Source organism: Myotis nattereri (genome assembly GCF_964212035.1).
Source record: "Myotis nattereri genome assembly, chromosome: 13".
Classification (NCBI taxonomy): Eukaryota; Metazoa; Chordata; class Mammalia; order Chiroptera; family Vespertilionidae; genus Myotis; species Myotis nattereri.
The window spans coordinates 59,027,436-59,051,812 of record NC_138088.1 but is presented as its reverse complement, the minus strand read 5'-3'; the positions used below and the strand labels follow the sequence as shown (position 1 = coordinate 59,051,812).

The window sequence follows — 24,377 nt, the reverse complement described above, 5'->3', positions numbered from 1 at the left end:
ATCCGCGGGGCGCTCTCCTGTCCACCTTGGGAAGCGACCTAAACGGAGGGAAGCCACAGGCTCCCCAGGGAAAGCGGGGCCTCGGATCCCCAACCTGAGATTCTGGATGAACAGCCCTGTGGCCCGCGGGCGACGGAGATGAAACGGGCTTTGTGAGAAGGTCAGAGCCTGTGGGGGGCGGGGGGACACGTCTGTCCCTCTCCGTGTCCCGGCTGCTCCTCCAGCTGAGGGGACCCAGCTCCCGGGAGCCGAGGATGCGGACGCCTGAAAGGAAGGGGTGGGGGTGTCTCTTGAGAATCGAGAGGTGACTGAAGGCCTCTCAGTGCCTGGGCGTGAGTCACGCAGGTTCTAAGGTGTCCGGGGTCCTGGGCAGGGATCCCACTGTTGATTGTGGGCACTGACCTGACATGGGGTGGGGACGTCGGCCTCTCTGGTTACCACAGCGCCCTGCGGCCTCAGGCAATGGGAGCGGCCGGCTCATTTGTCGCCGTCTGCTTGGTCCTGTGCCGGGATCGATCGGGTTGCTGCCGGCAGGGATGCTCTGCGGGTTCAGGATAAATGCAGGACACGGGGTGCTCCCCGCCCGCGGGGCCCTCACGCACTCACAGAGCCACTCTGGGGTCCAAGCAGTCGCCCGTGCGCACGCTCATTATTAAAAGTCACGGCAGGTAATTTTTAGTTTTTCAAAGCAACTTCAAGGTCGTCGAAGCAAGACTGTTTGAAACCGGAATGAGATGGTCCATTTCGTGCTCTCGTCAGAAGCTGCGTCCTGAAGGAGGGATTGTGCTCACCCTTGGGTCTTGCTCTTGGGAAGCAGGGCCGAGGTCGCTGAAGTAAAGGGCGTTGCGTGCTCCGTGTCGGATCGCCGTCCTGTTCTGCTTTCAGCTTGATTCTGCGCTTTACTGCGACCGCGCGGTGCTTGGCCCGATGCTGTCTTCCTCCCCTTCATTCAGGGACAGGGAGCCCGGCCTGGTGTGGGGGGTCACCGAGAGTGACAGCTCGGGCCGGGCCGTCCCGTCCGGCCAGGACACTTACAATCAGGCACTTTCCCAACCGGATAGAGACCTGGAGGCTGAGGCTCTGGCTGCCCACAGACCTGCCGTTAACTCCGGCTCCGCTCAGTCCCGGCGGTGTGATCAGGGGCAAAGTAACTGAGGTGTCCTCGCCTCCCAGCACTGCTCACTTCCTGTAGGCGGCCCGGGTATAAGCGGGGGCACGGACGTAAGGGCTGTACGGTTGTGGGAAGACAGTTTTGCAGTGGAACAAACACAGCCGTTTTAATTGCTGAACACGAGAGCGTGCGGGCATCGGACGGGCGAGGGTCCTGCTGAGGGCACAGGCCTTCCCGTGCCGTCGCCGTGCCGGGCTAAGGAGGAAACGCCAGTGCGGGCGTTCGGTCAGCGGGCGCCAAGTGTGGGCCTCTGTTGATATTGCCGTGAGCGCTCTGTGTTGAGGTTGTAGCAGATCGCTGGTGTGTGGGTCATCGGTTTTTTTCTTTGCTCTTTCATCAGCCACCAGCCGCTCACCTAGCGCGCTCGTCCTCTTCGCGGGAGGCGTGTGGCTCCGCGCAGTAATTATAAATCTGTGTTAATATTTGCCCAGCGACACACGGCTCAGCAGTCTCCTTTGGTCTTGGTTTGCAGGGGGCAGCGCTGAAGTACCTGCCAACGATCGTCAATGATGTGAAATTGGTGTTTGATCCCAAAGAGCTCAGGTAAGGAAGCTCGGGGCCCGCAGGACATCCAGGCGTCCCCCCCCGCCCCCCCTCCCCGGCCGTCTCAGTGTGTGAGGCCCACGGGACGCACACCTCCTCGGCTGATTAAAAACGAAGGAGGCACTGAAGACTGTGTGTGTACTTTTTCCTGCTTAGAAACTTGGTTCATGTTTGGATGAAACAGGAGATCACAGGAGAGGAAATCACACTTACTGTCCCTGGACCCTTCTGGTTCTTTGTGCTCCCACATACACGCACCCCCTAACGCCCAGCACCGTGGTCCCTGTCTCCCGTCGGCCCCTGCAGGGAAGACGTCTGCTCTCCCACCGCACGGATCATCGTCCCGTCATCACCTCTAATGACTTTCACGGTGCGCCCCCTCCACTGGCCGTCACTTATCCGAGTACCAACCATAGACACGTCGATTGTGTGCTTCCTGCCCACGCGAAAGGCTCCCACAGAGCCCTTTCCACGTGGCGTTCCGTTCATCCTGACAGCAGTGGCGTGACATGGCGCTATCACCAGCCCCACTTTGTGCTAAGCCAGTTGCTCGTGGCGCCCTCGTTGGCGAGCAGCATTGCTTCCCGGCCAACGCAGGTGTCGTGACCACAGAGGACAGGCCGCCAGGCTGTACTGACGGGTGGTACACTGTGTCCAGTTTATTCTTTATTTTATTTTTTAAAAATATTTTTTTATTGATTCTTAGAGAAGAAGGGAAGCGGGGGGAGAGAGAGAGAGAGAGAGAGAAAATCAATGATGAGAGAGAATCATTGATTGGCTGCCTCCTGCATGCCCCCTACTGAGGATCAAGTACACAACCCAGGCATGCACCCTTGACTGAAATTGAACCTGGGACCCTTCAGTCTGCAAGCCGACGCTCTGTCCAATGAGCCCAAACTGACTAGGGCTGTTCAGTTTTTAATTATTGTGAAATATGCTAGGATACAATTTTTTATAGCTTAATTGTAGCATCTGCCCTTATTTACATCATTAGCACAAACAGAAGTGGAATTACTAGGTCTTGCATGCTCTTAAAAGATTTTTAATGGCTCCCGTCCAGTTGCCCTCGAAAAGGTCATACTAAACCTGTATGTATTGGCATCTGTCTTTCTAAACTTTGCCAATACTTGGAATTATTACTGTATCAAGCTCTGACAACGTGATTGGCAAGGAAGGATCTCACAGTTTTAATTTGCCTTTCTTTGGTTACTAACAAGAACTCTTTTAACACTCCTTCAGAAGTATTTTTGGCATCTGTAAAAGTAAGTTCTTAACACCCTCGCTACTGAGATGTGATGTATGTGCTATAAAGTTCACCCGTGTTAGCGCATTCAATTATACAGTTTCCAGTATGTTTGCGGAGTTGTGGGACCCTCACCGTAATAGGATCTTAGAACAGTTTCATTGCCCAGTCAGACCCCTGGTGCCCATTCCCAGTCATTCCCCGCTCCCACCAGCAACCGCTCAGCTGCTGTCTGCATTGATAGATGGGCCTTTTCTGGGCATTTCAGGCGCATGGGGTCGTACACTGTGGGCCCATTGTGAGTGTCTCCTTTCACTTAGCGTCATGTTTTCAAGGCACATCCACGTTGGGGGTCGTGTCAGAGTTTCATTACTGCAAGGGGGGAATTGTAGGGGTGCATTGCGTGCAGTGTGTGCACCCTCCCGCTGCTGCCTCCCCTCCCCCCGTGCCATGAGCCATGTTGCTGCAGTTCATGCCCACGGTTTTGTGTAGATAAACATTTTCCTTTCTCTTGGGTACCTGCCTAGGAGTGGAAACGCTGGCTCGGAGGGTAGCTTGTCAACATTTTGAAGAACTGCTCACGTGTTTTCTGACGTGGCTGCACCGTCTTACATTCACTAGCGCGGTCCGAGGGTTCCAGTGTCTCCGCATCCCGGCCAACACTCGTTATTGCCTGTCTTTTATACCAGCGGGCGCCAACCTTTCGGACCTCACGGACCACCAGTGGTGCACGGACCACCGGTTGGCGGCCGCTGTTTTATACCACAGCCATTTCAGTGGGTGTGAAATGAAACAGTGACATTTTAAAGTATCATTTTTGGGACAAGATTTTGCCCCATATTGTATCATGGGCATTAGCCAACATTCTGGTGGCATTTAATGGCTCCTGAATGACCTTGCGTCTCCACACCGTCTCGTTGACACTTTGGACCGTTTCGCTGTTTTTCCCTGAAACGCTTTTCTTTTTTATTCTCATAGCAAAATGTTCACTGATTTCATCCTCAACGTCCCCGTGGGCTTGCTGACCATCCAGAAGCTGTACTGCTTGATCGAGATCATCCACACGGACCTCTTCACACAGCACGGTGAGCGGAACCTGAAAGCCGTTAACGGTCCCCTGAGTCGCGGTCCGTAGGCCCTGCCCCTTCTGGACTCTCTCCTCCTCGCCGGAAGAAGTGGAGGCTGCACCCAATTAAAACAGCTCCGTTACGAGACAGGAGGATGGAGCCCTTACAAGGAGGGTGGTAATTGACATCTGGCCGAGACCACAGATCATGAGAAGGGAAGGCGGGGCCTCCCGGTTTGCCATCAGGTGCGCACCGAGCCCTCGGCAATCAGCGGCATTGTCGCCTTCGGGACGCCTGATTGTCTGTCCGGGGAGGCAATCACTGGCTTCTGTGGAGAGGATTGCAAAGAAGCATCTCGGGTTTTCTTTAATTGTAGACCTAATGGTTCTGTCTTATCCTCAACTCTGCATTCTCGGACAGGTTTTCTTCCAACCCCGCTCCAAATAATAAGAATGTTAATGATTTCTCGACGCATTTGACCTGAGGAATACCTTACCTTTCCCCGCATTATCTCCCTACCCCTTCCACTAATCATTTTCTTTCTTCTTGGACCGACTGCATTAATACGTTACCCTTGTCAGGCAGTGTTCTTGAAAGCGTAACACCTTTGCATAATCCCGTCACCTTCCTCATTTGTCGGAGGCAGGCGTGAAACCTATCGAGGGATGTTCTGGCTGAAAGACACAGCTTGATTCTGCTCCGTGGGGCCCAGACACGGGCTGCTGCCTGCATTTTCCTGCGTCCTCACGCGTGGATGAGGGGCTGGGGCGGCCCACGCCTGGGGCGCGGGGATGTGCTCGCGGAGGTCCTGGCTGGGCTGACCACCAGTGTGTGCGTGGCTCGGTCCTTTGTACCTTCTGGGTTACTGGGCCGTCTGTGTGCCTGCTCTCCTTCCTCTTATTTCCTGATTTAACTTCATAAAATGCACTGGAGCCTACACTTAGAGCTAAGCTCATGCTCCGAGGAAATGTGAAGACTTCCTCTGGGTGTTCTTCTGGAGGAAAAGCCTCAAGGCAAGAAGAGGACAGGCTTCTTTAAAAAACAAAAGAGGAAGGGAGTGGGGGAGAGAGAGAGAGAGAGAGAAACATCAATGATAAGAGCGAATCATTGATCGGCTGCCCCCTGCACACCCCCTACTGGGGATCGAGCCCACAACCCAGGTACGTGCCCTGACCAGGAATCAACCGTGATCTCCTGGTTGATAGTTCGATGCCCAACCACTGAGCCACACCAGCCAGGCCTTAGTCTAGTTCTTTAGCCCGGCGTCGCCAGCCGGGTCTGTGGACCGCTAGTGGTCTGTGAGGTCCGAAAGGTTGGCCACCGCTGCTTTAGTCCATGGAAACCTCGTCGGGAAGGTTGTTTATTTCTGGTGATGATGTCGCCCAGGTGCCAACTGGTGTGTTTCTCTTCCTCTTTCTCTTCCTATTTCTGTTCTAATTCTTGTAGAAACAAGTCCTTTGTCACCGACCAGCGCAAAGCCTGTTTCGGAAGTATGCCCCATGCAAGTAAACATTTATAGCTTTTATTAAGCATTTATAGCTTTTTATGAAGCAATAGCTTTGCTTAATAAGGAGTTACCAGGATACATAATTCTGTAGGATACGTTGCATCTTTTTAAGTACCAAGTTGTATCTTTTTAACAGCAACTTGCATCCCCCAACATAGTAAATGAGATTGTACGAAATGTGTGAATCCAAAGTATCCTGGGCCTCCTCGCATTCGAGCTCTGGCCGGTCTTACTTTCCCTGGAGATTGGGAAGCACATCGCAGCCACCCCCGCACTTCCCAAGGGTGCCCTTTCCAGGGTGTGGGGTGCTCCGAGTGACCGGCGTTGTTGCAGGAAAGGGGGGTGGGCCCGGGGCTGGTCCCCTGCTGGTGTGGGAGCTGACCTGGCATGTCCCCGCGTCGGCTCTGGGCCGCAGGCAGGGCCTGCGCCTCGTTAGCATGCTGGGCACGGGGCCGTGAATGGGCGGTGATGGCTTCCGCGCCTCTCGCGATGTGACTTGACTCCCTGAGAGCCGGTTGGGAAGATTATGGCTTCACACGGAAATGACTCTCCGCAGTCTGGTGTGGACGGAGCGGGCTCTCCAGGCAGGACGCGGAGCCGGACCGGCAGCCGGCACAGCGTGTGTGTGGGTGGCTTTGTTCCCAGGTGGTCGTGGTGCTGCCCAGGGATGTGACAGAAGCTGTGAGAGTGACAGCTTGGATCCTGGAGAGGAGTGAGAAGTTTCGTTGCCATTAAATTAAAATAAACACTAGGAGGCCAAGGTCTAGGATTTGTCATCACAACATGTTTTGCATTAATAGTATAGAAATGGGAATAAAAGGAATCAGCTGAGGTCGCTGTATCTTAGAAATTAGTCAAGAGCATTGGACTTGTAAGAAGCGCTTGCCCCTCATGTGCCCTTGCCCAGGTGCCCCCCCACATGCCCTCCCCATGTCCCCCCACATGCCCTCCCCCAGGTGCCCCCAGGTGCCCTCCCCATGTCCCCCCACATGCCCTCCTCCAGGTGCCCCCATGTGCCCTCCCCCACATGCCCTCCCCCACATGCCCTCCCCAACCTGGGCCCCTTAACGCTGCGGTTCTGATCCTGAGAGCTCTGGAAAGATCATCCAGTTGATACGGGATCATCTCTTTACCTTTCACGACCCCATCTTTCCATCCCCCAGATTGGAAGTGACCACAGCAGTGGACAGGTCTTCTGTGGTGCTTGCACGCGCTGAGTGCTGATGTTTTGGGCGGGTGGGGGAGCTTCGAGAGGGAAGATTTGAAGATTTAACGGAAGACAGTAGCTCTGTGGTCTTGACAGTAGTTTAATACTCGTGGTGGATTCCTTTGCTGGAAGCTCACTGTTCGTGGGCACCTTTTGTTTTCTGGGTTTTTCTCTCAGATGGTTGGAATCTAGGAGTAGAACCGTGTCATTCCCCTCCCTGACCATCCCCTCATCCTTGGCCATCCCCCCTCTCCCTGGCCATCCCCCCATCCCTGGCCATCCCCATGTTCCCTGGCCATCCCCTCGCTCCCTGGCCATCCCCATGTTCCCCGGCCATCCCCCCTCTCCCTGGCCATCCCCCCTCTCCCTGGCCATCCCCCCTCTCCCTGGCCATCCCCCCTCTCCCTGGCCATCCCCCCGTCCCTGGCCATCCCCTCTCTCCCTGGCCATCCCCCCTCTCCCTGGCCATCCCCTCTCTCCTTGGCCATCCCCTCTCTCCCTGGCCATCCCCCCTCTCCCTGGCCATCCCCTCTCTCCTTGGCCATCCCCCCTCTTCCTGGCCATCCCCCCTCTCCCTGGCCATCCCCCCTCTCCTTGGCCATCCCCTCTCCCTGGCCATCCCCTCGCTCCCTGGCCATCCCCTCGCTTCCTGGCCATCCCCCCTGTCCCTGGCCATCCCCCCTCTCCCTGGCCATCCCCTCTCTCCTTGGCCATCCCCTCGCTTCCTGGCCATCCTCTTGAGACTTTTCTTCAATCCAGCAAACAGGCACCTTTACAGAGGGCTCCTCATAAAACTTCATTCCGGTCCCATTTCTGAACAATACAGAGCTTCTTAAAACTGCCGGCATAACGAGCTTAAATTACTGTCCTCATTCTTCGTTTCAAGGTGAATGATTCCTCCCGCTCTGAAGCCAGGGAAACGCTCCTTCTTAATGGCGGGGCCATTAGTTACAGCTGCCCTTCGAGACCCGAGGGCAGAGGCCTCGGCCCCTGAGGGGACTCCTGTTAGGAAATATTGAAGCCAGAGCGCCAGGCGACTTCCGTGGCGATTAGATCCCAGGTAGGGAATTTATCTCTCCCCAAATGACCCTGTTCCTCAAACCCCTGGGCTTCACGTGGTGGAAAGAAAAGCTGTGCTTAATGGGGACCTTTAACAAAATAGAGTTTAATGCTTTGATCCATAAACAATCAACATAAAATCTCTTCCGCTTCTCCGCTGTGGGAAATGGAGGGGCCTGTCCTTTATTGACAGGAAACGGAAGCACAGAGCTGCTCTGTAGTAGTTTTGTTGACCTGATGGATGTTGTGCCGAAAGAGAAATGGGGGTTGGGGCCCCCGGGTGTCCAATCACTCGAGGGACCTCGCGTACATCACGCTGGGTCCTCTGGACAGTTGTGCTGACGACGACTAATGGGCATCACCAGCTGCGAGCCCCAGAGCTGGTTATGTTAAATAATGGGGGGCCGTGACCGGCATTTTCCCCTCGTCCGTCTCTTCACGCCCGGAGAACATTTTAATCTTTATCTGGAAATTGCTGCACCTTTCTCATCCCTCATTCTACCTATCACTCTACATCTCTCATTATAGGTGTGTTTGAAAAGACCATTTGTTAAAACAATGCCGCCTTTTAGGAATGGTTTATTGAATTCAGGAGGGTGAAGTCCATTTCGGTTTCTTAATTATAGCCATATCAATTCCATTATTATTCGTTGAGCACCGACCGTATGCCTAGGACTCTTTGTTAGCAAGTTTAATTCCTCTCACAGGGCTTCAGAGCCATCCACTTAAAAAACAAACCCCGTAGAATGAGAAAAGAGTAATTCCCTTAATTTACAGATAAGGGCCCGGGAGTTAAGTAACTAGTTCAAGTCTGTGAGGAGCCCAGGCAGGGAGCTGTCCGCTGCGTTGGTGCTGATTAAGGGGTTGTCTTGTTACAAATCCATCACCTACTCTTACACTGCCTCACACCCGCCATTGGAGAAATGCATTCTGAAAACGGAATTCACTCCAAATGCCATACGTAGCAAGATAAACTGCAAGTATGTGAATAAATAGCACGTTCGTAAAGTATAATGCAAATGAAGCACGTAGTGTTGTGTGCATGTGCTCATAGACTTGTCATAGCTTCTTTCTTCTCCTGGCGGTTGGGGCACTTTTCATTGCTTTGCGGCCTCGCAGTTAAAATCCCATGGCCCTGGTACCTCAGAGCTGGAAGGCAGGTCCCCTTGTCTCTGTCCATTTCAGCACTCGCCCGAGAGGATCTTCTGATCTTCACACCAGAACGTGTGGCGGTGCGACTTGTCGACAGGAATAGCGACACAGGGCAGGGCAGTTGTATGGCACACGTTCAGAAAGGAAAGAGCGGCCTGCCTCGGTGGCTCGATTGTTTCCTCCTGGTACTGTTGACAATCATGACTTGTTGCATTAAGAAAAATTTAATTTGCGTTCGACATGTAAAGATACCAGAATCGTACATGTCTACACGCACGTGCACATGCACGGATCCGTTGCCCTGCGGTGCTCTGGCTCAGGAGCAGGCATCAGGTCTGGCTCAGCTGCCGCGCTGGGGTGCCATCCTGTGCCTCCCTCCCCTCCGGCTCCGGTTCCCACATCCATGCCACGTGGGCATAACTGGACGGTCCTTCTGACCCCTTCCACGGCTGGCCCTGTTTTGTGCATTTCTGTTGCCTGAAGACTTGCGTGGAGGGAAGAAGTCACTGGAGCAAATTGAATCATGAGGACACAGAGTTCTTCGAGAGTTGAAAAATAAGATGGTTGTCTGGGGAAGATGAATAGCAAGCACCCCCCACTTACATGGCTCTTCCTGTGTAATCCTCATTAAAAGCGTTTCGGGGCCTCTCAGCTCCGCGTAACAGGCTCAAGGTCATTAAATCACTTTATGGGTCATTTGTTTAATGGGACCCAACTAAAAATTAAGGAGCACATGACTCGGTGTTCATAAAACAAATGTTTTAAATGAACAGATTTATTCTCGTCTTTGCACCTTGCCGGATGCAGAGCCGTCAGGAGGTTATAGACCGACGTCCCGCTTGGGTGCTTAGAAGCTGATGACGCCTGTTGAATACCTTTGATAAAGATGAACATTTTTATTCTCTGTGCCCATTACGAGAGCATTCATCATCGGGGCTCCAGCTCGCACAGCTGAGGGGGAGCAGATGTCGACTTGCTGCTGTCTGTGATCACAGTGGGTCACGCTGGGGGGCGTGGAGGGGGGCCGGGGGCTGCAGAACCTCCGGTCCCCACAGCTGATCTGCACGGTGACGGCCCGCCGGGCTGGCCGCCTCTCTTGCAGGCAGCCGGGACCGCTGTCCTAGCTGGCCCTGCTCCCATAGGTTATGTCTGTGCCTCGACTCCTAGCTAGCGGCAGTGGTAAGTGCCGAAGTCACAGGTCTGCTCGGAGACAGCGGGCCCTGGCTTCTGCCTTCCGCGCTGAGCACCAGGCCATCAGAGTGAGTGATGGCACTCGAGGTCTGTGACATCTGCCTCCCGGCGCGCTCCAGACCGCGCCGCCGACAGCAGCCGGGCGCGAGCCGCATCTGCCGCTCAAGATGTCCCGGAGGCCGCGGTTACACACAAGCGCAGGAGCATTGCTGAGGTTAATTTTGATAATGCGCTTTGTCTGAGCTATCACCGCGACATGACTTCCGTCTGGAAATGGCTAATGTGTCCGTCACCTCGGGTTTTCCGCGCCAAGCCTCTGAAACGCAGCTTTACGCTCACAGCCCGTGTCAGCCTGGGCGCCCCCTTTGCTTTTTTCTTTCTTTTTAAAAAAATGTATTTTTATTGATGTCAGAGAGGAAGGGAGAGGGGGAGAGAAAGAGAAGCATCAATGATGAGAGGGAATCATGGATCTGCTGCCTCCTGCACGCCCCCCACTGGGGATCGAGCCTGCGACCTGGGCCTGTGCCCTGACCGGGAATCGAACCGTGACCTCCTGGTTCATAGGTCGATGCTCAACCGCTGACCCACACCGGCCTGGCCAGGCGCACCATTTCCATCAGAGGTACTTGATCTGTATTTAAAATACATTTAATACCATCAACCATAGAAAGAAAGATTTACAGACCCAAGTTGTTCAAAATAGTTGTTTCCAAAATTGAAACAAGTATCATTTTTTACATTTAAATGTAAATGACTTAAAGGGCACTGCCCGCTGGGTCCCGGCGTTAGCCTGTCGGTGCACTTGGGTGGGAAAGGCTGATGGGTGTAACATTATTCCTGTTGTTGTAATTGAAGCTGCAGTTGCTGGGTGCTCTCTGTTTGCCACAGACACACATTGCCATGGAATTCTCACAGCACCCCAAGAGGGGAACAGCAGCCCCCCCACCCCCCCGCTCCCCCCAGAGATCCGCAGCATCAAGGCATGGAGCGTTCTCAGTGACTTGCCCCAGACCCAAAGCACAGCGCGAGCGGCTGGCCTCTGCCCCTTCCTGACGGGGGTGGCGGGCCGCCCCGAGTGCGCTGAGAGCTCCCCGGCCCCATGGAGACCCGGGCTCTGGCCGCTGGTCGAGCAGTTGTTGCAGATTTTCCAAGCGGCTGTCTGTGGCGATTTATTTGAAATACAAGGTTAGCTTTTGCTTGTGATGGTCAGATTCCCAGGCCATCTGTTTTGTGCCTGAAGGGACCATGGACACAAATCGTCACATAGAAACGACATTCTGTTCATGGGGGGAGGGGAAGGGCATTCAGGACACTGAGCTGGGGCCTCGGCGAGTGACAGGAGCTTTTCCTCGCCTGCTGGGACGGAGCGTCATGCTTTCCCATGGGTCACTGCAGGGGTGCGTGTGCATGTGAGTGGTGGTGTGTGCATGTGTGTGGTATGTATGTGAGTATGGTATGTAGGAATGTGTGTGGTATGTATGCATGTGTGTGTTGAGTGTGTGTGTTTCTTTTTGTGTGTGTGCTATATGTGTTTGTGTGTATCTGTGAGTCTTTTGAGTCTGTATGTCTGTTGAGTGTGTGTGTGTCTGTGTGTGTATCTGTGTCTACGTGTGTGTATCTGTGTGTCTGTGTGTATTTGTATGTGTCTGTTTCTGTGTGTATCTGTGTGTGTCTGCGTGCGTATCTATGTGTGTATCTGTGTCTCTGTGTGTCTCTGTGTGTCTCTGTGTGTGTGTCTGCGTGTGTGTATCTGTATCTGTGTTTCTCTGTGTGTGTCTATGTATCTGTGTGTGTACGTGTGTGTCTGTGTGTCTGCATGTGTGTGTGCATGCATGTGCGCATGCTCACGGAGGAAAAGAGCTCTCTTCCCGGCCAGACGGAGTTTGCATGGTTCCTTTGCCCACGTTCATTTTTCATCCTGAAGCCGCGCACCTGTTACGTGGCGAGGGGGGACCTGCAGTCTCGGACAGCCTGTTCCGTCCTTGGAAGACACCAGAGGCACAACAGCATCCTAACGAGCTCTCCCTGGCCTTGCTGGTGACCCAGTTTCACTGGCCGGCGTCCAGGCTGATCAGACGGCCGTGTACAGGCCACGTGCACGCGTGTGTGGGTCTCGGTGTACGTGCAGGGGCTGCTCGCACTGATGAGAAGCAGGCTTCTCTCACGGAGACTGCACCCCAGTAGGGGAAGCAGATGAGAGAACCAATGGCAACTCACAGAGGAGCAGGAGCCGGCACCCGGGGCCGCCGGGCCCTCTGTCCCTGGAGGCCTGCCTGAGATGCCGGGTGAGGTCAGTGCCACCTGAGGAAACCCGGGCCTCCGGTGAGCTCTCCTGGGGTGTGTGTGGTCCGGGACTGGAGCTCTGTCCGTGGCCTGGGACGTGGTGGCTGCTTTTCCAAGTCCTCCTGCGAGCATTGTCCTACTCCCCATCTCCCCGCGTCGTCTTCACCCGCCGTTGGTGGGGTGGATACTAAAAACGTCCAGGTTGTCACGCTCGAGTTTGAATGTTCTCGAGGGGCTCAGAGAAAGAAATGTCATTACGCAGGACAACCGCAGCGACATTTCCTAAAGTTGTGTTGTTTCTCGTCAAGAGAGGCCGGTAACAGACAGCTCACCCTGGGCTGGGCATGGGGGGCGGTCCCTCCAGGGAGCCTGGCTGGCCGACAGCGTCTCCCACTGAAGATGGACAGGGCAGCCGTGGCCTCCTCACCCGGAGTAATCCTGACAAATGACACAAACACACTCAATTACCTCTGAGAGCAGGCAGGTCCCCGGCAGCTCATCCAGCATGACGGGTGAATGGGGCGGTGAGGGATGAAGTCTGGCTGGGGCTCTAGCCAAATTGGCTCATTGGAAAGAGCATCGGCCTGCTACTGAAGGGTCCTGGGTTCAATTCCAGCCAAGGACAGGGGCCTCAATTCCAGGCTCGATCCCTGGTCCTGGTCAGGGCAGGTGTGAGGGTAACCAGTCAGTGTTTCTCACATCGATGTTTCTCTCCCAGTCCCTCTCCCTTACACTCTCTCTAAAATCAATGGAAAAATATCTTCAGGTGAGGTTAAAAAAACAAAGGAAAAAAGTTTGGCCGGGGCAGGTGGGCCCCAGAGCCTGAGTGGCCACTTCCGCCAGCTGAGTCGGGAGCGGGGTTCCTCGAAGTGGCAGGACGGGGCGCGGGCACCTCCCCGGGGCCGCCAGCCCCCCAGGCCTCTGCCTCCCTGGGTCCCTGCTGAGCTTTTGGGAGCAGCCTCCCTGCTTCCACAGTGGCTGTGTTCCTTCGTCCCGTTGGCCCGTTTTTCTGCACCTGCTCAGATCTTCATGGGCCTGACTTCTCCCTGTGAGGTGTCCTGGCGGTTTGGCGTCGCCGAGGAAGGGCAGCTGGCTCCGCAGCCCAGCATGGGGGGGTACAGGGAGCGCGTGTTGGGCAGGGGGTGAGGCACTGAATTGGTAGGCGCAGCTTGTAGTTAGAGCTCCCGCCGTGTCTGTGTGTCTGTGTGTCTGTGTGCACACTGTGGGAGATGTGTGTGTCTGTGTGTGTCTGTGTGTGTCTGTGTGCACACTGTGGGAGATGTGTGTGTCTGTGTGTGTCTGTGTGCGCACTGTGGGAGATGTGTGTGTCTGTGTGTGCACTATGGGAGATGTGTGCTTGCAGGCATGTGCATAATCCCGTCTTATCCGCGGTGTCTGTGTGCGCACTGTGGGAGATGTGTGTGCCTGTGTGTGTCTGTGTGCACACTGTGGGAGATGTGTGCTTGCAGGCATGTGCATAATCCCGTCTTACCCGCGGTGTCTGTGTGCGCACTGTGGGAGATGTGTGTGCCTGTGTGTGCCTGTGTGTGTCTGTGTGCACACTGTGGGAAATGTGTGTGTCTGTGTGTGTCTGTGTGCACACTGTGGGAAATGTGTGTGCCTGTGTGCGTCTGTGTGCACACTGTGGGAGATGTGTGCTTGCAGGCATGTGCATAATCCCGTTTTACCCTCGGTGTGTGTGTGTCTGTGTGCGCACTGTGGGAGATGTGTGCTTGCAGGCATGTGCATAATCCCGTCTTACCCGCGGTGTGTGTGTGTGTCTGTGTGCGCACTGTGGGAGATGTGTGCTTGCAGGCATGTGCATAATCCCGTCTTACCCGCGGTGTGTGTGTGTCTGTGTGCGCACTGTGGGAGATGTGTGCTTGCAGGCATGTGCATAATCCCATCTTACCCGCAGTGTCTGTGTGTCTGTGTGCGCACTGTGGGAGATGTGTGTGCCTGTGTGTGTCTGTGTGCACACTGTGGGAAATGTGTGTGCCTGTGTGTGTCTGTGTGCACACTGTGGGAGATGTGTGTGTCTGTGTGCGCACTGTGGGAGATGTGTGTGCCTGTGTGTGTCTGTGTGCGCACTGTGGGAGATGTGTGTGCCTGTGTGTGTCTGTGTGCACACTGTGTGAGATGTGTGCTTGCAGGTATGTGCATAATCCCGTCTTACCCGCGGTGTGTGTGTGTCTGTGTGCGCACTGTGGGAGATGTGTGCTTGCAGGCATGTGCATAATCCCGTCTTATCCGCGGGGGCTGCGTTCCAGGCCCCCCGTGGAGGCCGGAAACTGCAGGTAGAACTGAACCTGCGTACACGGTGTTGACTCCTGCTGGGGCGGCGTGTCATGCTCTCACATGCTTCCTGTGGGGAGGTTCTGTTTGTAAGTTAGGCTCAGGGAGGGAGTAACAGCAATGACAATGAGATCAAACAATGACTAGCAAAGGTGATGTGAGTGCGGTCTCGCCCCCTCAGAATATCGCGTTGCTCTGTGCCGACAGCGTGGCTACCCTGGACAAAGGGGTGGTTCACATCCTGGGCGGGAAGGAGCAGCAGGTGCAAGATTTCACCCTGCTGCTCAGAAGAGCACGCGGTTTAAAACGTGTGAGTTGTTTACATTTGGGAGTTTCCACGCATTGTTCAGTGACCGTGGTTGACTACGGGTCACTGAAACCGGGAAAGCGCCGTGTGGGTAAGGGCGCCGCGCGTGTTTGTGATGCTGTGCGGCCGCACGGAGCCCCCCGTGTGCATCCACGCACCTGCGAGCGTGGTGTGTGAATGAGTCAGTCACGTGGCAATAGAAGCGGTTCCTCCTCGTCCGGCCGCCTGACGTCCCCAGACGTCGTCGGTGGGCGGAGTGTACGTGGGACGCCCTGAGGGCCGTAAACGTGCGGGAACGAGCTCCGGCAGCCCCAGTGCATCGCGCGGCCCTGCTGACCCGCACCCCTGTCCCCGCAGACTGCAGGGAGCTCCTGCTGCCCATGATGACGGACCAGCTCAAGTACCACCTGGAGCGGCAGGAGGACCTGGAGGCCTGCTGCCAGCTGCTCAGCAACGTGCTGGAGGTGCTGTCCCGCAAGGACGTGGTGAGCAGGCCCCGTCCCGGATCCCCCCAAACCCCACCCCACGGGCCCCGTCCCGGATCCCCCCAAACCCCACCCCACCGGCCCCGTCCCGGATCCCCCCAAACCCCACCCCACGGGCCCCATCCCGGTCCACCCAAACCCCGCCCCACGGGCCCCGTCCCGGATCCCCCCAAACCCCACCCACGGGCCCCGTCCCGGATCCACCCAAACCCCTCCCCACAGGCCTCGTCCGGGGATCCCCCCAATCCCCACCCCACGGGCCCCGTCCCGGATCCCCCCAAACCCCTCCCCACAGGCCTCGTCTGGGGAGCCACCCAAACTCCACTGTCAGAGGCCTTATCCTGGGGCCCACACAAACCCCCCCTTCAGACCTCGTTCTGGGATGCGCCCAAAAACCCCACGGTGGGAGGCCGCATCCCGGGGGCCGTGCACACCCCCTCCGGGGACAAATGCACACGGATTCATTCCTAAAGAAATGGCCTTAATTTAAGGGTTGTCTATAAAGTTGCACCTTCAAATTACTTTTATCCATGTGTGAGGTGTGCTAAATATAATTATAAACATAATGTGATTTATCTAATAAACATTATACTACAATGCTTATCCTTCCACATTAAACATATTTATTGTTTAATTTCTTTCCTACAACTTCTCGGCTAAATGTCTCTCAAGAGTTAGATTTTAATTCTCACCGTCAGACAAAGGCCTTGATGATAAAAACTAGAAATGAGCAGGTGGAGGCTAATTGTCTGCTTTCTTTCCGTTCTTATCTTGTTAACGTCAAACAGGCACGCAGGTGCTTTCGTTTTGTGTTTAAGTCACTGGCCTTCTGAGAGTTTTGAGGGGGCAGCTGTCTGCTCTTCCCCTCTCCCCGGCCCCTCTCCCCGGGGCGATTTCTTCCTGGGATTCCGTAGCTAGCTTGTGTTTTGTAAATTGGATTTCCTTTTGCATGTCGAATTACTCCACTACCTTTCCCTAATCCACCGTTAGTGCAGCCCCTGGGGAAAAGTCTGACCCTCCCCTTCCCCATCCCCACGGACCCACCACATAGATGTGCGCACACGTGTGCACACACGTGCCATCGTTGGTCCTCCAGGTGTGTCTGGAAACATGTGCAGGGCCTTGATTGTCTGCCCTGAGCCCTGGACAGACGGGTGGGATTTTGAAGTCAGCAGGGCTGGCTCGTAGCTCTATCCCGCATGACCTCCAGCACCTTCCCAGTCCACACTCACACCCTCTCACACACACATACCCTCACACACACTCACACACACGCGCACACACACACTCACACACACTCACACCCTCTCACACACACACACACCCTCACACTCACACACACCCTCACACTCACACACACATTCACACACACGCACGCACACCCCCTCACACTCACACACACACACACACACACACACCCCCTCACACTCACACACACACACTCAACACACACGTGCACACACACGCACTCCTGCCTGCCCACTTCCTCCTGCCCGGCTCCTTCTTTCAGAGCCTGGTTTGTGCTCTCAGACGCAGAGATCAGAATGAACTCGTTCTCGGGGTGATGGCCACACTGGGTGTGGCTTTGAAAGGGTGGAAGCCTCCACCCACAGGGCAGCAGCCCCCCTGGTTCCAGTCCAGGGCTCCCCTGTTTCTGTTGGGGAGAATCTGGGAGGAAAGGGTTCCAGTGGCCAGACCTCCCGGAGGACGGGGTGCCCACCCTGGCTTTGTGCGGAAGTGACTGGAGAACCTGCTTGCGCACGCTCCGAGTTCTGAGGAGAGTCCCGCACCCCATCACTCGCTGAGTGGGAGACCGCGTGTCTGCGGTGGCGAGGCCGCGCCCTCTGGGTTTCGGTCGCTCGCTGAGCACGTGTGCGCACTCCGTCCAGTGCTGGCCCCGGGCCCCGGGCCCGGCCCGCAGGCCTGTGGGCGGTGGGACCCGCCTGAGGCCACGGCCTGGAAACCAGCGGCGGGCTGGCTAGGGACCACGCACGTGTTGTTTCAACAGATTTGCTTTCATTTGTAAGGTTTGCCTCCACGACATGTCCATGCTTATGTAACATGATCGTTCATGGACGGTAATTAATAACACGTCTCGAGCTTTCTCTGCGAGGCTTGTGCCTCTGACCGGGGCAGCGTTTCCTCTCACGCGGGTTAGAGCCGACTCACTCCTTCCGGGGGTTGGCACGCGTGTGGGTGCCTGTCCGGGCGCCGGTCCTCACTGCCCTGTCCTCCCGCAGGGCCCCACCCAGCGGCACGTGCAGGTCATCATGGAGCGGCTCCTCCGGACGGTGAACCGCACGGTCATCTCCATGGGCCGGGACTCGGAGCTCATCGTAAGTGCGGGGCGTCGCCGGGCGCCCCATGGCGGGCCTCTCTCGCCCGGCGGCCTTTCCTCTCCGCTGACCGCCCGCCTGGGCCTTGCTTTTGACACTGTCACTTGAAACTGAACTTCTTTCCCTACAAATTCGCGAGCGGGGAGGCGCTTGGGTTGCCCTCTTTTGCCGTCTGGTGTGTAAAATGGGCTCGTCTCCCACCGTTGTGGGAGCACGCGTGGGCACGGGAGGGTGAGCCGTGGGACATTTTAGAGACAAGCATTGGGTGCTAGTTTCCCGTGACTTCCTTCCAGCAAAGGGCGTGCTTTCTTCTCCGCCCTCGTTCTGCGGGCAGTTTCTTTCCACCTGTTTACACGGGAGATGCCATGAATGAAGTTTTATACCAGGACTAACAAGTAATGGGGGTCCTGCAGCTCAGCTGTTTCATTTCTGCTCGCATGTACTGTAGACGCTTCTCCATACGGGTCATCGCGGCACGGAGTGGCGTCTATTCGGGGGGAGTTTCTAAGAATAATATGAAACCCCGGTCAGCGTGCCTGCTTCCGAGCGCTGAGCCCTTGGTCCTCACCCCGTCTTCCTGAGTGTGGTTTCTGCGGCGAGGGACACACGCGGGTCCCATTTCATCTCTTCCCTGTCTAGTCCTTGGTGCCCTTGCCCTAAGCTTGTTGGACGGCCTTTCCCAAAAGTCACTTTCCCATCAGAGACCAGCACACGCAGCGGGCGTTTCCCAGGCCACCCGATGGCACATCGTCTTCCTGGTGTGACCGCTGCCTCGGGGTCCTCAGCGTCGACCGGGAGGTGACACTCATGTCTCCCCCCACGGCCAAGCCGGAGCGCAGCAGGGGCTCGTGCTGGTGTTGGCGGCGGCGTCACCGTGAAACGGGGGTGGGGCCAGTTGGGTATTTGCACCATCACCCGCGGGCCATACAACATGATTAACTCACAAACCCGCCTGCTCTGTGTGGTCAGACATTTGATTAACTCACCCCAATCCCTGGACACAGCCAGACCACGTGATTTCGGGGGCCCGCGGGCCGGACGTCCCCCTCCCCTGCCACGAAGGACGCAGTTTCGGGGGGAGAAGTGGGTTCATGGCCGCCCGAGTGTGCTTCCCGCCAGCGACATGGTCCAGTCTCGTCCCAGAGTTCGGCACGGACGCTCACGGCTTCCTTCTCAGGGTATATCTCACTGAGGATGGGGCTGTGACGTGTATAAACCAGGACATAAAGTGTTTCCTGTGAATCGGGTTCATTGGCTGCGGGCTTCTCCATTCTGTACGTCAATGTGCCGGCCTCCTCACGTTCCCCACCATTGCTGGCTCTGTCATTTGAAACGCCTTAGTAGAGGTGGGGGAGATGGGGCCTCACGGAGCGAGACTTCGGGTGGCCCCAGCAGCACCCCCGAGGTCTGGTGACCCTGTCTGGTGGGGGCCGTGCCAGGGGTGCCCGGGGACACCGCCACGCTGGGGAAGTGCTTGAGGGAGCGAAGGACGTGTGGTTTGAAGTCACACTGCGTTTTGTGACGTTCTGCTAGGACCCTGTTGGGAGGGGCTGGGTCGGCCCGGCTGTGGGTGCTGATGGCTCAGGGGGTGACGGCGAGTGAGGGCGGGGCTGTCATAGCAGATGGGGACATGGCCAGTGACTGGAGAGCTCGTCCTGTCTGGGTGGGGCTGACCCTGGCTGTGTGCCCTCGAGGCACAGCCCCCTGGCCGGCAGTTGAACCGGGAGTACAGGAAGGGAGGCGGGGAGAAGCCTGAGAGTTTGGACGGGCCCTGGACTTGGGGAGCTTGTGGGACCTGCTCCCGGCGCGGCCGTGGGTGTAAGGCAGGGAGAACGGAGCGCGGTGTCTTCCCAGCCTGTGGCCCAGGTGTGTATGGACGTGGCTCAGCTCTCAATTAGAGGCGACAGTGGCCGCGAGAGCCGCCCCTCACCGTGCACTTCTCCTGTGCTGGGCGCTGGCGGCTGATGGGCGATCCACCGTCAGTCTCACCTTCTCCGTGTGGTGACGGCTTCCAGGCCCTCAGCCTTAGGAGCAGGCTTAGTGTCCCGTTAGTTCTGGGCAGTGGCCACGGGTCAGGTGCCCTTGTCCCGGGGGCAGGTGGCCTGGTCAGCGGTTGGGAGGGAGGCCAGGCCCCCGCCCCCATGTCCCTTCGCTGGAGTCGCGCTTGCCCTCGGAGCTGGGTGGGGAGCGAGCAGATGCTGTGAGCAGCACACAGGGTATCCTGGGAGCTTGGCTGCTGCTTCCCGGTGGTCAGACTTCCCTCTGTGAATGGGCCCTTTAAGGACATAATGTAGTGAGAGGGACGCGGAAAGGTTTCTCTGTGGCCTGGGTGCCCTTGAGAAGACTGGGAGTTACCGATTCTCTGAAAGGAAAACGTGGCCCCTTCCCAGGACAGCTGTGGGCAGACGCAGGAGCCACTCAGGACAGGGAACTCCTCCGACAGTGCCCTCGTCCTTCTGACCACAGGCTGCCCGGCTCCCTCCGCGCCTGTGAGGACAGGGACTTGGTTGCCACCCTGAGCATGGGCTGCGGGGGACACGATGGGGTGGGGAGGGGTTCATTGTCACCACAGTGTCTCTGGGGGGGCAGATGGGACACGCAGGGCTTGCTGTGAGCCTGGCTGGGTCCTAGGGACCCGCCTGTTTCTTCTCCTTTTTAAAAAAATCTTTATTGTTGAAAGTATTATATATGTTCCTTTTTCCCCACATCGACCCCCTCCAGCCCGCCCCGCCCCTACCCCAGGCCTTCAGCACCCTATTGTCTGCGTCCATGGGCCATGCTTAGGTGCACACAAGGTCTCGGGCTGATGACCACCCACCCACCCTCCCCGCCTTCGCTCTGAGATTCCTCAGTCTGTTCTATGCTCCATGTCTCTGGGTCCACTTTGTTCATCAGTTTATTTTGTTCACTAATTCTACATATGAGTGAGATCCTGTGACACTTGTCTTTCTCTGACTGGCTTATGTCACTTAGCATGATACTCTCCAGGTCCCTCCATGCTGACTCACAGGGTGAGAGATCCTTCTTTTCTACTGCTGCGTAGTATCCCATGATGTAGATGTACCATGGCTTTTATCCACTCATCTGCTGATAGGCACGTGGGCTGTGTCCAGATCTGAGCTATGGTAATTATGCTGCTATGGACCTGGGGACACCCATTCTTTCTGCTGGATGTTTGGAGGACCCGCCTGCTTCGCTATTTGGAAAGAGTGTCATTTAAATGCTCGTTCAGTGCACACACCTCTCCTACCAAGACTCCTCACCACATCTTTTCACAAAGACGCTGTCTCCGTGCGTGAACATGAGCTTTGCAGTATTTATGCTAATGGAGCTCATGAATAAATGTGCATTTAAAAAGTGCTGTTCTTAATTTTATTTTCCAAAAAAAGCAGCACCCGATAAAAGCCTCAAATGGGTAGCGTCGGGTTTCCTGTGCGAGAGCCGTCACCACATCTTTGAGGGATGTTTGATAATCAGTCCACTTAGAGGACACGTGGCTTTCGGAAAATCCTCTGCTGGGGACAGGGAGGCTCTGAGGGCACAAGGGCAGGGACACGGGTCCTGGGACCTTCCTGAGGCCAGTGGCCCCGGGCCAGAGGGACTGGTGGCCCCTACAGGGCATGGTGTCCTTGGCTGTGTCCAGTGGCTGAGAGCAGGGGACCTCGGGGGCACCAGCCGTGGGGGCTGACTCACAGGTATTAGAGACAGTGACCGGCTGCTGTGCATGTCCCGGCTGCTGTGGGTGGTCCTCTGGGACTCAGCCTGTTTGCACGGAGGTTACTCTCACCCCCTGCCTTTCCCCAGGAACCCTGAGCCCAGGGGGAGCCCCATCTCAGCCACAGGGATCGCCACCCTTTGCCTGCAGAGACCAGGAAAGGGGGCGTCTGCCCTCCTGGGTGTTCAGGTGGGATTCACCCTTGGCGAAGGGCTCAGACTGGGGCTAGTCTCCATGGAGAGGCGGGCTGCCCAGCCCCCGAGGCGTCAGAATTCCATCGGGGAGGGGGGGGGGGAAGCAGGTGGCTGGTCCCCTGGCCCTGGGGCCTGAGAGATGATGAGCTGGAGAGACGCTGTCTGCTGGCCGTGGCATAGGGCCGTGGCATAGGGCCGTGGCAGGACACCGAGTCCCATTGTCTGTGAGCTCCTTCCAGAACCAAGTATCTGCCAGACATCCTGCTGGGAGGCCGCACCCCCTAACGGTGCCCCCCCCCCCCTGTCTCTCTCTCGGAGCCCGATGAAGTTCTTTCCTTTGTCATTATTTTCTTAGATTGACTTCTATTTTCCCAAGTTACCGCGACCACGAAATAAGTTAAAAAGCCACACGGAACATTACCTTTCTTTTTTATTTTATTTAAAAACTAATAAAGAACTTAGTGACAAGTATAATAATTTAGTCTCTATACGTAATGCCATGGGAACATCTATATAGGAAGGAACACGACTGTTTACCTTGTTTTTTGTATCAAAGTTTTGACTTAAATCTTTCTAAGAGACGCATCATGTTAGTGACACATTGTGATTAAACTACGAAATGCCTTTGGAAATATTTTTTTTTTCCTATTCCAAAGAAGGTGTTATTTTTAAATGGGAGTGAGCATATCTTCAGTCTCCTTCAGACTCCGCACATTTTATTTGTGGTTGTTTTGAACCTAGACTGCTCTCACCAGGGACGTCGCTGTGTGTGCGAGGGCGGTGTGGGCGGATTTACCGGGCTCGTTAGAAAGCCACGCAGCCCCTCGCTTCCGGTCACCCAGAGCTGGGGGTGCTCGGGACACAGGAGAGACAACGTGTCGCGAACATGTTAAACGTTAGTGAAAAACAGTATAAAAGACATGAAACACGTGTTTTCCGTGACACAGTCGCTCTTCCTTCGTGGTTCAGGACCCTCCGCTGCGTCCTTCTTTCGCACAAAAATAGCTCCCAGTCCCGCTGACTGGTCTCCAAGGATTCGCGTCCCTTGTGCGGCGTTTCCACAGAAGATGTGTGTTTTCTTGCGATTAAAGCGGACGGACGGCGGAGGGCCCGCGGGAGGAACTCCCGAAGGATGGCTGCCTGCGTGGTTTCAGGCTCTGCTCTGAGGGCTGACCACCGCGAGGTCCCTGTAGAAGGGACACACCCGGGACAGAAGCAGACTCGCTGCTGGGCCAGGAGGAAAAGGCAAGGCGAGGAGCAGCTCTCCTTCCGGCGATGCCCGATGCCGGCGGCGGCCCTGCCCGGGGGCACCGCTCCGTTCCGGCAGCTGACCCGCGACGTGTGCGTGTCGGCAGTAGCTTAGATGTCAGACGGTGGGACAGAAACGCGAAGACTCGGTTTTCTCGTATGTTCACAAACTATTCAAAATTTAATTTGTACGGAAAAAAAAAGGCAAAAGGAGATCCCTACTTCTTCTTCATGTGAAAAGCAAAAAAACACACCGATAGACAAAGTCATTCAATAGACCAGGGGGTTTTGATTTCTATCAAAAGATACTTGCAAAGGAATGAGTGAAAAAATAAAGGAACTCAGATTTGTATTGCAATGTGTAATCAAAAGAGACCTCTGTCCTGGCTTATTGAAAAAATACCTAGAAACATCTGATTCACAGCTTCCCGCTAGGCATGTCAGGGCGTACAGGTGACGACTAGGTTAGGTGTAGGCGATCCTCGCGGGTGACGGTAGCAGCTGAACTAAACACACTGGTGCTCTCTGAGGCGGTGAGGCCGCCCCATTGTTACAAAGCGCGACAGATTGTACCGGACGCCTGCCTGCGCCTGGAGGAACCATGTCTGTAGATGGATTCACAGAGACACTGCCCCGCGGCAGATTCAGCATTTGGCCTTTGGGTATCAAAAGATTAAAAACGAGATCTCAGAAAGCTCCGTGTCCAGTAGCTCTCTGGCCCGGTCACCTGCAGCGGCGACAGGCCTGACCTGACGCTGGGGGGGCTCCTGGCGGCTGGCCATTGGGAAGTGAGCAGTAAACATGGCGCAGGTGTGGCGATGTGGGGGATGCTGAGTGTCAGGGGTCAGAGACACCCCGAGATGGGGTCGCTTGGCGTAGCGCTACAGCACGTGAAGGCAGATACACACAGAGTCCCATGTGAGAGATGATTCACGGTCTCCGACCACTTGAAAAAATTGTGCTTTCTCCGGAATTTGATGTGCTGAAAACCGCCCCCCGCCCCTGCGTAGTTGCAAAATGAAAGGTAAAAAATGAAGTCTTTTGCAAACATAAGGCTTGCTTCTCTCTCTCTCTCTCTCCGTCTTTAAAATGAAGGCTTGGAAGTCGTGATGGGTTTCAGCTGTGCACAGGGGCCAGCCTGCCGACCGCAGGCTGACGGAAACTCCGCGAGCCGGTGGGGGCAGCATCGCTCCTTGTCGTCTTTGCCTTAAGCTTTGTTCAGGGTTTCACGTCCCACATCCGAGGATGGCGAGGAGCCGCCGGCAGCGGCGACAGGACCCCCTCGCTGTCAGTGGTCCGTTAGTACGAAGGCCTTTTTGGTAAACGGGGGCGCCCGCGGCGGCACAGCTCCCTGGGTCCTCTTCGTTTCGGAAA

The 24,377-nt window shown here is 55.8% G+C and overlaps 1 protein-coding gene across 2 annotated transcripts in view; it reads left to right on the top strand.

Moving 5' to 3' along the window:
- The window catches only part of DOCK1 (dedicator of cytokinesis 1), a 290,957-nt gene that overhangs the window by 105,060 nt on the left and 161,520 nt on the right, over nt 1-24,377 (top strand). For both annotated transcript variants that reach the window (XM_081104750.1, XM_081104749.1), the window contains exons 24-27: nt 1,644-1,714; nt 3,936-4,042; nt 15,383-15,510; nt 17,751-17,846. In XM_081104750.1, the coding sequence (XP_080960876.1) occupies nt 1,644-1,714; nt 3,936-4,042; nt 15,383-15,510; nt 17,751-17,846 (402 nt within the window). The remainder of the gene's footprint in view (nt 1-1,643; nt 1,715-3,935; nt 4,043-15,382; nt 15,511-17,750; nt 17,847-24,377) is intronic.